Source organism: Hyperolius riggenbachi, chromosome 5 (genome assembly GCF_040937935.1).
Source record: "Hyperolius riggenbachi isolate aHypRig1 chromosome 5, aHypRig1.pri, whole genome shotgun sequence".
NCBI classification, from domain to species: Eukaryota; Metazoa; Chordata; class Amphibia; order Anura; family Hyperoliidae; genus Hyperolius; species Hyperolius riggenbachi.
This window is the reverse complement of record NC_090650.1, coordinates 331055211-331068652: the sequence shown is the minus strand read 5'-3', so window position 1 is coordinate 331068652 and position 13442 is coordinate 331055211. Positions and strand designations below refer to the sequence as shown.

The 13442-nt window shown below is 42.8% G+C and overlaps 1 protein-coding gene across 1 annotated transcript in view; it reads right to left on the bottom strand.

Annotated features, from left to right (window-relative positions):
* The window catches only part of LOC137519412 (meprin A subunit beta-like), a 112195-nt gene extending 102267 nt beyond the window's left edge, over window positions 1-9928 (bottom strand). Inside the window, exon 1 of the mRNA XM_068238367.1 lies at window positions 9864-9928. Coding sequence (XP_068094468.1) covers window positions 9864-9928 — 65 coding nt within the window. The remainder of the gene's footprint in view (window positions 1-9863) is intronic.
* Between the last annotated feature and the right edge of the window lie 3514 nt (window positions 9929-13442).

Below are 13442 nucleotides of genomic sequence, written 5' to 3'. Positions count from 1 at the left end.
CATTGAACTAATAGGCACTGTTTTGTGATTAAACTGAACAAGTAGGTGGGTGACCCACAAAACATGTTTTTATATTAAAGATAAAATTTAATATCCAAAATTTTGGTTATTTCTTTTCTTTATGCCCCTGTCCATATAGCATGCACGGGGCTTGATCCACTAACCGGCACTAAGTGATAGCGCTGGAGTGAATAGCCACTTAGCACCTGAAAAGTAGCTTTGCGCGCACTAATAGCCCCGCAAAGCTACATCGCGCACACCCAAAGGCAGTGCGCACGCAGCCGGTAATAGTGCGTGGTGCGACGGTACCGTCGCACCCGCTGCACTGTAAACGGTACTACAAAAACCGCGCATCACTGGGTGCAACGTTTACAGGGCAGAGGGTGCGACGATAACGCACTATTACCAGCTGCGCACGCACTGCCCTCGGCTGTGCGCAATGTATGGGTGCAAACCACTTAACTCCGTGTGTTGCGCCCACTATGTCTTTAGGCTCACTAAGTAACCGGCTTAGCGCTGGTTAGTGAATCAAGCTGACTGAGTGCAAAAAAATATTATGATATATATACATACCCAGACTGTCCTCTAAGTAGTATGGTACTGTAAGTGGCCATCTGTACTTATCTCCAGTGACTGAGTTCCGTGTTTTCTATAGAACAAAAACATAACTCTCTAGTTATAATAGTAATCCTATATTTATTGATACAGCCTTGGTACAGATGCTACCCTACTCCCTGCCTTTTTCCATTCACATTAAGGAACAAAAAGTTAGGGAAAATATTCATCAATTTCTAAAAGAGATTCTGGTCCCTAAATTTAAAACAAGAAGCTATGGTATGGTATGTATTGAGTACTTGAAGTGGACCCAAACTAAAAATACAAGATTTCAGAAATAAAATCTATTTTCTAAATTATAATAATAAATAGCAGCCTTTTTTCAGCTGCATGATGACAAATATAAAATATTTTACATTTATTGGAGAAACCCCTCCCTTCCTTTCATATTGCCGGCAAATAATCCGGCAAACTGGTGGAGTAGATGGTGTCCAGCAATGGAGGAATTGCTAATGGCTGCCACCTGTATAACCCTCGTTATGCAAAGAGGAGGGTGAAAAGCATGCACTGAAATGCTCATAGGCTTGAAGGAGAGTTTATTTATATTTGTATGTGTCAGAGTGGTGCAACTAAATATTTTGAATTAAAAAAATGTTTGGTTTGGGTCCGCTTTAAAGTGCTGTGTGGTGCAGGTTTATTTTACACTTAAAACCTATATTTTATAGTGTCCCTAACAATTAGCAAAGATATATGCATAAAGGCCATATACTGTATTTATGGCTGTAAAAAACAGCGGTTAACTGAAATTTCTTAGATGGAACCTGAAGTGACAAAAAGTAGAAGAGAAAAACCTCTATGTAACAGCACCACTCAAAAGTATCAAGGATAATAAATCATCTTTATTTCAAAAATTATATAACACATAATGACACTTGTGATAGTTCAAAGATTAAAAACAATTAAAACAGGCCATATAATCCTTAAATACTCAGCTGCAAACAATCCTGCCTGTACAAAATTGGTGTCCTCTCTGTACCAGTGGTGTCATCTCTCCTTTCAAAAGTGGGGTGACGCCTGCGGAACCAGTGTGACTGTCTTGAGGGGATCTCTGCCATTCCTCTGCTGCGCTGCATGGCTTGCACGCCCTTCCTGGGCTAAGTATCTCCCCCTTTATGCACCTTTCCATACCTCTCAGGCACTTTACCCATATAGGCTGCTCCCAGGTTGTTGGTTATTATTACTGGTTGCACATACGATTGCTGTTTGCACATATGTACTGCACTATTTTTGCATTTTGCACTTTGAATCAATTGTGTTGTTATTATATGCACATGTGAGTTATCATATATAAGGTTACTGCACATTACAGAAAGCCCAATTTTACTGAACCCGGGTTCATCCTCCTGTGGGCTCTATTTTGATACCCACCTGGTTGGAATATAGATACACATACAGTGGGTTGCAAAAGTATTCGGCCCCCTTGAAGTTTTCCACATTTTGTCACATTACTGCCACAAACATGCATCAATTTTATTGGAATTCCACGTGAAAGACCAATACAAAGTGGTGTACATGTGAGAAGTGGATCGAAAATCATACATCATTCCAAACATTTTTTACAAATAAATAACTGCAAAGTGGGGTGTGCATAATATCGGCCCCCTGAGTCAATACTTTGTAGAACCACCTTTTGCTGCAATTACAGCTGCCAGTCTTTTAGGGTGTGTCTCTACCAGCTTTGCACATCTAGAGACTGAAATCCTTGTCCATTCTTCTTTGCAAAACAGCTCCAGCTCAGGCAGATTAGATGGACAGCGTTTGTGAACAGCAGTTTTCAGATCTTGCCACAGATTCTAGATTGGATTTACATCTGGACTTTGACTGGTCCATTCTAACACATAGATATGTTTTGTTTTAAACCATTCCATTGTTGCCCTGGCTTTATGTTTAGGGTCATTGTCCTGCTGGAAGGTGAACCTCCGCCGAAGTCTTTTGCAGTCTCCAAGAGGTTTTCTTCTAAGTTTGCCCTGTATTTGGCTCCATCCATCTTCCCATCAACTCTGACCAGCTTCCCTGTCCCTACTGAAGAGATGCACCCCCTGAGCATGATGCTGCCACCACCATATTTGACAGTGGGGATGGTGTGTTCAGAGTGATGTGCAGTGTTTTCCGCCACACATAGCGTTTTGCATTTTGGCCAAAAAGTGCCATTTTGGTCTCATCTGACCAGAGCACCTTCTTCCACATGGTTGCTGTGTCCCCCACATGGCTTGTGGCAAACTGCAAACGAGACTTCTTACGCTTTCTGTTAACAATGTCTTTCTTCTTGCCACTCTTCCATAAAGGCCAACTTTGTACAGTGCATGACTAATAGTTGTCCTATGGACAGAGTCTCCCACCTGAGCTGTAGATCTCTGCAGCTCGTCCAGAGTCACCATGGACCTCTTGACTGCATTTCTGACCAGCGCTCTCCTTGTTCGGCCTGTGCGTTTAGGTGGATGGCCTTGTCTTGGTAGGTTTACAGTTGTGCCATACTCCTTCCATTTCTGAATGATCGATTGAACCGTGCTCCGTGGGATGTTCAAGGCTTTGGAAATCTTTTTGTAGCCTAAGCCTGCTTTTAAATTTCTCAATAACTTGATCCCTGACCTGTCTTGTTTGTTCTTTGGACTTCACGGTGTTGTTGCTCCCAAGATTCTCTTAGACAACCTCTGAGGCCCTCACAGAACAGCTGTATTTGTACTGACATTAGATTACACACAGGTGCACTCTATTTAGTCATTAGCACTCATCAGGCAATGTCTATAGGTGATGCGCTGATCCACCTTTTGCGCAATTTTCAATTTTCGATTTTACTTGGTAGCGCACCCAGGCTATGCATATGCATAGGTTAGGATTTAGTTAGTGTTAGGTCCCCTCCCATAGGGGGATGACTTCTTCGCAGTGTGAGGGACGAGTACTTAACAAGTTGCATGCAAGCTGTTACAGGAAACCAACATCCTCCAGTGGTAGACAGGTTATGTGTATGCTAGGTGTGTATTTTATCCCACAAGTGGGGCTTGCACTCTCTTGCAGGTAGGCACTTATCTGTTTTAAAGTAGCGATGTTCATTTCTTTGCTATGTACTAATTTAATTCATTTTTGGTCAGTTGCTCCCACTTAGCAGCCTTGCTTTTGGTGTATATGCAGAGCTTTTGTTTGGGTTCAAGGTGCGTTTGCAGTTTCTGGGGGGGCTCAGCGCACCTCTGATTGTAGGCCATTCGGAGGTGGCCTGGTGATGCGCTGATCCACCTTTTGCGCAATGTCTTCAGGCAACTGACTGCACTCAGATCAAAGGGGGCCGAATAATTATGCACACACCACTTTGCAGTTATTTATTTGTAAAAAATGTTTGGAATCATGTATGATTTTCGTTCCACATCTCACGTGTACACCACTTTGTATTGGTCTTTCATGTGGAATTCCAATAAAATTGTTGCATGTTTGTGGCAGTAATATGACAAAATATGGAAAACTTCAAGGGGGCCGAATACTTTTGCAACCCACTGTATATACATGCATATATGCATTCACTTCATTGTATATATATATTTTGAGTGTGTTATTGATATCTGATGATACAATGTTGTACAGGCAGGATTGTTTGCAGCTGAGTATTTCAGGATTATGTGGCCTGTTTTAATTGTTTTTAATCTTTGAACTATCACAAGTGTCATTATGTGTTATTTATTTTTGGAATAAAGATGATTTATTATCCCTGATACTTTTTAATAATGCTATTACATAGGGGTTTTCTCTTCTACTTTTTTGTACGTTGTATTTTGACCCTAGCACACTCATACATATTGCCAGTGTTGCGGACATCCCTTGTTGCAGGGAACCTGAAGTGAGAGAAATGTGGAGGCTGCCATCTTCATTCTCTAATAAACGCATTGTTTATTAGACTTCTGTGCCTGACTTCTGTGCTGTGGCTCTGCTTCTAATACTATAAGTCACTGGCCCAGAAAGAATGAGCATGCAGGTCAGATGCTTTGACTCTGGCCTAAGACTCCCCTGTCTGTCTGCATGCTTGTTGTAGATGTGTGACTCAAACACAACTAAAGCCAGAAGCTCAGCAGGATATTGTTTAATAAAAGGGAATAAAGACAGCAGCCCTCATATTCCTCTCACTTTAGGTTCCATTTAAGATATCTTCATTTTTATTATAGGTAAAGGCCTGTTTACCAGTGGTGATCGTAATCCGCTAATTACAATTACGCACAATTTTGCGTACATTTTCGCATTTACGCTTCTACGTAATTACCATTTGTAAATTCAATTGATTTCATATAGTTATTCGTAATTTTGCCTAAAATTTCACCAAAATTTCGTGCCGATTTTGGCAGTGAATAGCAAAGCCCCCATACTTGGTAATGACACCACAATTGCTACCTATGTTAAGGAGAATGGTGGGTACAAGTCAAAAAAAAATAATTTTCCAAAAAGACCTTGTAGTTTTTGAGAAAATCGATTTTAAAAATGCAGAGAAAAAATGGTTTTTAAACCAAAAAAATGACAAGTTCAAAAACCATTTTTCGTTGCATATTTAAAATCGATTTTCTCAAAACCACAAGGTCTTTTTGAAAAATTATTTTTTTGCCTTGTACCCACTATTCTCCTTAACATATGTAACAATTTTCACGAAATTGCATGAAAATTATGCAAAAAAATTATGGGAAATTATGACATATTACTATTACATACAAAATGAATTACGATTTTCTATGAAATTTCGCATTGCGATTACGATGCATAATTACAAATTTCGATGTGACTGCTGCTTACAGATACAGCTGTGCTGTTGTATGGTCCACACTACTGGGTAACACTTCTGTCAGTGATGGAGTACGGAACAGTGCAGCTCTTTCTGATTTCACATTACAATTGCCTTAAAGAGGAACTGTAGTGAAAATAACATAAATAAAATTGCTCTTAGTCTACAATAATATTTTATAGATTATTTAGTCAGTGTTTGCCCATTGGAAAATCGTTCCTCTCCCTGATTTACATTCTGAAATGTATCACTGGTGGTGACATCTTTCGTTCTGCCAGCTGTTCTGTATGGGATGTTCGTTACTGAGAGTTCTATGCACATAGGCAGCTATTGCTTGCTTGGGAGTTGGAAAAATGCTGTTATTTCTCACAATACAACAAAGTGCACAGACAGCAAACGGTCAGGACTATGGTCATGACATCACACTGTGGGAGGGGTTTCAACATAATATCAGCTGCAAAGACTCCCCTTATGATCTATTTGAGAAAAAGTAAAGATTTATTGGGGGAAAGGAGGTATCGGCTACTGATTGGAATGAAGTTCAGACCTGGGTTTAAGTTCCTCTGAAAAATGCACCTGGATGCTTATTTTAGAAAAAAATTTCTGCACTGTGCAATGTAAATGGTATTGAATACAGTGCAGGAAAAACTTGTACAGCAGCATGCACAGCTCTGCACCACAGCCAATGTAAATACTCTTGTCTAACTTTGTTAAATAATATTTGACATACAGTACTTGGTCTTAAAACACCATTATTTTCACAATATTTGCCTGTCAAAAAAGAAAAAAAAAAATCTAACCTTATTAACTTGAATGTCTCCTTCAAACAGATTCAAGCCAGAAGCTGAAATGTAAATATGAGAAGTTCATAATGCAAAATCGTTCTACAACAGAAGACAAAGCTATAAAATCTAAATCCACAAGCAGGAAAAGAAAAAAACCATTATGGCCTACAACCACCGAACAATTTTTCGCAAACAATTTTGCCCAACTAATGATTTTTTCACAATATTGTGCAGCACCGTTTAATGAAAATTCAGTAAATGATGTTGAATGACGCACACTACTTGCGGCGATTGTTGGTTTTTGAAAGACCATCATTCCGATTCTCATTGACTTGCATGTGTTTGCTGCAATCGTGTAAATGATCGTTTACACAATCGTTCATTACCCCTGCCGCAAACAACAATTAAAGATCTGATTCATCTGGCAGCATCTGCTGGTGGCTATTCATCATAATAGACAAGGTAGCGTTTTAGAAAAGAGTTCTTTCACAGCAAAACTACTGTTTTGATCCCACTGGAAAAAATTCCATCAGGACAACTATAGATATTTTACTGGAAAGCTTTGCGACGGAGCACTGTGGTTACTGCTGACGTGCATGGGAGCTCCTCTGGCAAACCTCTTGACCCAGCTAATGTGTACAGGGATCATCTTATACATTTTCCAGAGGAGTGTAAAAGTAAGATACATATGGGAATGCTTTATTATCTGGATCTTTCCATAAGTCTTCAGGGTTCTTTCTTGTCCAGGATCCCTGCCATCATCAGCCGCTTCATTACAGCCTGTCTTATTTATTGTCGACTAGCAGAAGACCCGGTGTTGACCGAATATTTATTTGGTTGTTGTTGGGTCCGACCACATTTTCTAACCTTGACACACAGTCACTCAATGACCAAGTTTGTGAGTATTAACGACGTGAGAATGGAAGCAGCTTAAACAAATCTACTTGTCTCTTTGTGGCTCTGCCGCTTTTCAGAATTTGAACCCAAGTAACCCAGAGACCAACAGTACCAGGTTTGAGGCCTCTGCCATAAACTGTATACAAATGGCAGCAATTTAAATATTCCCCCTTAAAATCAATAGGTGAAAATTGATTGGCTGTTGTAGGCTACCCACTTTTCTGAATATTAATGGCAGTCACCCAGTGACCAACTGTGCAAAGTTTGAGAACTCTGCCACTAAGAGTGTAAGAATGGCTGCAATTTACATTTTAGTATAAAACGATAAGGACAAGCACGCCAAATTGCTTAGTGCAACAAATATATATTGGATAAACACGGAATATACATACAGGAATTTACATGCAATGATACAATCAAAATTGACATTTGCAATGTAATTTACATTTTCCCATGTAAAAATGTGGTTGTTGTTGGCTCTTGATTGGCTGTTGTAGGCTCCACCCACTTTACTGAATACTAATCCCAGTCCCCCAGTGGACAACTGTGCCAAGTTTGAGAATTCTGTAATTAACAGTCTACGAATGGCTGCAGTTTACATTTACCATTTAAAATGAACGCTGAAATTTGTTTGGCCATTTTATGCTCCTCCCACTTTTCCTGAATTTTTAACCTTGGTCACCAAGTGAGCAACTGTGCCAAGTTTGGGGACTCTGGCTTTATTAGTGTGAGAATGGCAGCCTTCAAAACGTTCTCATTGACGTTGATGGGTGCAATCTGATTGCTTGCTTGTGATTCTGCCTAGGTGTGCAGGGTGTGTGTGAGACCACCAGAACCGGTCTTCCCAGTTAGTAATTGATCTGCATACCAAGTTTTGTTGAAATTGCTCAAAGCATTTTTGAGTGATCGCGGCACACATACACACAAACCCGGCGTTGGCATCAATAATGTGAGAATGGAAGCAGTTTAAATTGTACCATTGAAGTCAATCAAACAAATCTGATTGGATGTTTGTGGTTCTGTGCCCTTTTCTGAATTTGAATGCCTGTCATCCAGTAACTGTCTGTACCAGATTTGAAGCCTCTGATATTAACAATGTAAGACTGTCCCCTTGAAAATCAATATTCCCCTTGAAAATCAATAGATGAAATTTGATTGGCTGTTGTAGGCTCCACTCACTTCCCTGAATATCAATGACAGTCACCCAGTGACCAACTGTGCCAAGTTTGAGAACCCTGTCACTAAAGATATAAGAATGCCTGAAGTTTAAATTTTCCCATTTATAATTTTGGTTGTTGACTTAGCCCACTGTTAATACCCATGACACTCAGTCTCTCAATGACCAAGCTTGAGAGATTTGGGGTCCATGGCAACAATGTGAGATAGGAAGCAGCTTATCAATCAAACAAATTGATTTGCTGTTTGTGGCTCTGCCCCTTTTTCTGAATTTGAACCCCAGTCACCCAATGACTGACTGTAGCAGGTTTGAGGCCTCTGCTACTAACCATGTAAAAATAGCAACAGTTTAAACATTCCCCTTGAAAATCAATATGTGAATTTTTATTGGCTGTTGTAGGCTCCACCCACTTTTCTGAATATTAATCCTTGTCACCCAGTGACCAATGGTGTCAAGTTTAAGACTCCTCAGATTAACAGTCTAAGAATGGCTGCAGTTTACATTATCCCATTTAAATTGAATGGCTAAAATGTGATTAGCTGTTTTACGCTCCACGCACTTTTCCAGAAATTTTGACCTCGTTCACCAAGTGAGACATGACCAACTGTGCTAAGCTTGGAGACTCTAGCTTTATTACTGTGAGAATGGCAGCCTTTTAAGAAAATAGAATGGAATAGAAAATCTTTATTGTCATTGTAACAACCCAAATTGTACAACGAAATTCTAAAGTGCAATTTTCCAGCAAAAGCAAAAACAGCATAACAACATTCCATTCCTACATACATTGCATTGCACACACCCCTTTTCAACATGGCCACTTAGCAGCATTTAACATGGAATGGCTGAAGGATAAAAACTGTTCTTTAATCTATTTTTCTTAGTTTTTATACGTCTAAAACGTTTTCCAGAAGGCAAATGTTCAAATAACACGTCCTGGATGTGAGGCATCACTTAAAATTTTCTTAATATTCCTGAAACAATAAGAAGCATGTAATTCTTCTAATGGAAGAAGAGGACAGCCAACTATCCTCTGGGCAACCTTAATTACCCTATGAAGTTGCTTTTTCTGTGCTACTGTGCAGCTTAAAAACCACACACAGAGACAGTAGACTAGGACACTCTCCACTGTACTGCGGTAAAAAGACACCAACAATTTCTCAGGAATATTATTCTTCCTAAGCACCCTTAAAAAAATATAGCCTCTTCTGTGCCTTTTTCACTACTTCAGCAATACGTGACCTTCAAGTCAGGTCCTCTTTAATAGTAACTCCTAAAAACCGAAAGTCTGTGACCCTCTCTACAATATTTCCATTTATAATAAGTGGCTGAATGTCATCTGCCTTCTTCCTAAAATCCACTATAAGCTCCTCCTTTGAAATTTTGCCATTGACGTGAATGGGTGAAATCTGATTGGCTGTTGTGGTTCCACCCAGGTGTGTAGGGGAGGGGGGGCAGAACATATTTTCCCAGGTGGTAAAGGAGCTATATACCAAGTTTAGTTGAAATCGGTCAAGGTGTTTTCGAGTGATCGCAGAACAAACACACAATTTTATATATATATATATATATAGATTGCAGCCTCCTCCATATGTTGATTGCACCCTGGCTCTTTTCTTTTTGCTAAAAGGCTTCTTACCCTGTGTCTTTATCATCTTGCTTCAATAGTCCCTGGAGCTGGTCTGTCCTTTTCAAGCTCTTCATCTCATGTAATTTTCTGCTGTCTCTCTGCCTACACTTATTTATTTATTTATTTAAGTATTTATATAGCGCAGACATATTACGCAGCACTGTACAGAGTATGTTTTTCTTGTCACTAACTGTCGCTCAGAGGGGCTCACAATCTAGTAGAGATGTACCGAACGGTTTGCCGGCGAACGGTTCCAGGCGAACTTTGGGGGTTCGCGTTCGCCTGCACCAGGAGAACTTTTGCAGAAGTTCGATTCGCCCCATAATGCACTATGAGGGTCAACTTTGACCCTCTGCATCACAGTCAGCAGGCACATTGTAGCCATTCAGGCTACACAAATCCCTGGAGCCCCCACCTTATATAAGGCAGGCCGCGGGGGCCATTAGCCTCACTCGTGTGCCTGCTAGAGACCAGGGCCGGGCCAAGCCAGAGGCTGAAGAGGCTCCAGCCTCAGGGCGCAGTGTAGGAGGGGGCACACAATTCATTCAGCTGTCATTCCCAATTGCGTTTGAAGCACAAAGAAATAAGAAAAGGACATACATAGCAGTGACTGCAAGCCAGATAACTAGAGATTAAGGTGTTGGGGATGTTGGGGGCCCTGGGGCGCCTCTTAGTCTAATAGCAATTAGTGTGTGACGGCTGGGGTTAGAGGGATGGAGGGGCACACTTTGCAGTCTCAGCCTTGGGTGCTGAAGGACCTTGTCCCGCCTCTGCTAGAGACAGACTAGGGACAGCTGCTGCAGACTTGTTCTTCTAGGGACAGATTAGTTAGGTTCTTGGCTGCTTAGCTTGCTCCTGGCTGATTGTTATTGCTTTTATAGCACCCCTCAATAGCTCTTGTCAGAGCTCATCCTGTACTTTTTTTTTTCCTGTGTGTCAAACTGACACTTTTGTTGCATGCACAGTCTTGCTAATTGATAGTGTGTGTGCCACTGCCAGCAGCCCAGCACATTCAGTGACTACCTGTGTGTGTGACAGGGAGCTGCACATTGTACTGCCCAGTACTGCATATACCCAGTACCTGTTGTGTTTACTTAACCCCCCTCATCACTGCATATACCTAGCTTTGTGTTGAGTGAACCCAGCTCACTGCATCTAACTACCTGTTGTGTTCAGTGAACCCACCTCACTGCATCTAAGTACCTTTACTGTTCAGTGAACCCGGCTCACTGCATCTCACTACCTGTTGTGTTGAGTGAACCCACCTCACTGCATCTAAGTACCTTTATTGTTCAGTGAACCCAGCTCATCGCATCCAACTACCTGTTGTGTTCAGCAAACCCACCTCACTGCATCTAAGTACCTTTACTGTTCAGTGAACCCAGCTCACTGCATCTAACTACCTGCTGTGTTGAGTAAACCCACCTCACTGCATCTTACTACATGTTGTGTTCAATGAACCCAGCTCACTGCATCTAAGTACCTTTACTGTTCAGTGAACTTAGCTCACTGCATCTTACTACCTGTTGTGTTCAGTGAACCCAGCTCACTGCATCTAAGTACCTTTACTGTTCAGTGAACCCAGCTCACTGCATCTTACTACCTGTTGTATTCAGTGAACCCAGCTCACTGCATCTAAGTACCTTTACTGTTCAGTGAACCTACCTCACTGCATCTAAGTACCTTTATTGTTCAGCAAACCCAGCTCACTGCATCTAACTACCTGTTGTGTTGAGTGAACCCAGCTCACTGCATATACCTAGCATCCCCCCGAGATGGACAAAATGGACAAACCAGGTAGAGGAAGAGGTAGAGGCAGACCTAGAGGAAGGCCACCAGGCACCGGCAGGTCTGTGCGAGGTGGTGTTGCTGTGATTTCGTGCGGACCTGGCCCAAAATACAGTGCTCAGAAGAAGGCACGTGCCATCACTTCCCAAGATCAGGACGTGCTTGACTATTTAACACAGAACACCTCATCTCCCGCAGCCACCAGCGCTACAACAAGCACCACATCTGCTGCATTTGACACTTCGCAGGAGTTATTTGGTGGTGGTGGTGAAATCACTGATTCACACCCACTACTGCAACAACAACAAGAAGGCGCAGGTACACCACCTCATACGTCTGAGTTAGGTGGCGATAGTATGGACGTAATGTGTGAGGAGGGGGATGATGAACCACCTGAAGTTGGTGCAGTTGAGGAGGTGTCTGAGGAAAGCGAAGCTGGCCAGGAGGATTATGATGACGATTATACGGATACCACATATGTTCCCGGTAGAGGAGATGACCATGGGGACAGTTCAGAGGAGGAGTCAGAGAGGAGTAGGAGGAGATGACTCCATGATAGAAGCAAAGGGAGCTCGACCTCAGAAACAGCTGGTGGCAGTGTCCGGCGCCATGTATCGACAGCTATGGCCAGCCAGCCAACATGCCCTTCAACGTCAGCTGCTGATGCCACCGTAGCGCCATCACCCCAGGGGGGCTCAGCGGTTTGGAAATTTTTTCACGTGTGTGTCTCAGATCGGAGCAAAGCCATCTGTTGTCTCTGCCAGCAAAAATTGAGCCGTGGAAAGGCCAACTATCACGTAGGGACAAGTGCCTTACGAAGGCACCTGGAGAGAAGGCACAAACAGCTATGGCAAGAACACCTGAGGAAAAGCAGCACCCCTCAAAAGACAAGCCACCTTCCTTCTCCTCTTCCTCCTTCAGGTGCATCGTCTTCATCCACTTTCTCCCTTGCACCTTCACAGTCACTCTCCTCCACACCGCCTCTTCCCTTGAGCGGTTCCTTCTCCTCTACCCACAGCAGTACCCAGCTGTCTGTGAAGGAAGTATTTGAGCGTAAGAAGCAAATGTCTGCCAGTCACCCTCTTGCCCGGCGTCTGACAGCTGGCATGGCGGAACTATTAGCTCGCCAGCTATTACCATACAAGCTGGTGGAGTCGGATGTAAGTTTGTGGCCATTGGTACACGGCAGTGGAAGATACCAGGCCGCAATTATTTTTCACAAAAGGCCATACCCAAACTGTACCGTGCAGTTGAGAGGCAAGTGGTGTCATCTCTGGCACACAGCGTTGGGTCAAGGGCCCACCTGACCACGGATGCCTGGTCTGCCAAGCACGGGCAGGGCCACTACATTACATACACAGCCCATTTGGTCAACCTGGTGACCGATGGCAGCAAGCATGGAGTACGTGGCTGCGCAGCAGACCGACTTGTCACACCTCCACGGCTTGCAGGCAGGCCTCCAGCCACCTCCTCTCCACCTGCTACCACCGCTTCGCTGTCGTCATCCTCCTCCTCCTCCTTGGCTGGTGCCGCGATCTCCTCTCCAGCTACACAGCCCCAGCACCCCAGGGCCTATGCTGCATGCTAGGTACGACGGTGTCACACAGTGTTAGACATGTCTTGCCTGAAAGCGGAGAGTCACACTGGAGCAGCTCTCCTGGCTGCTCTTAACAAACAGGTGGAGCAATGGCTGACCCCGCACAAGCTTGAGATCGGCAACGTAGTGTGTGACAACGGCAGCAATCTCATTGCTGCATTGAATTTGGGAAAGCTGACACACATACCCTGCATGGCACATGT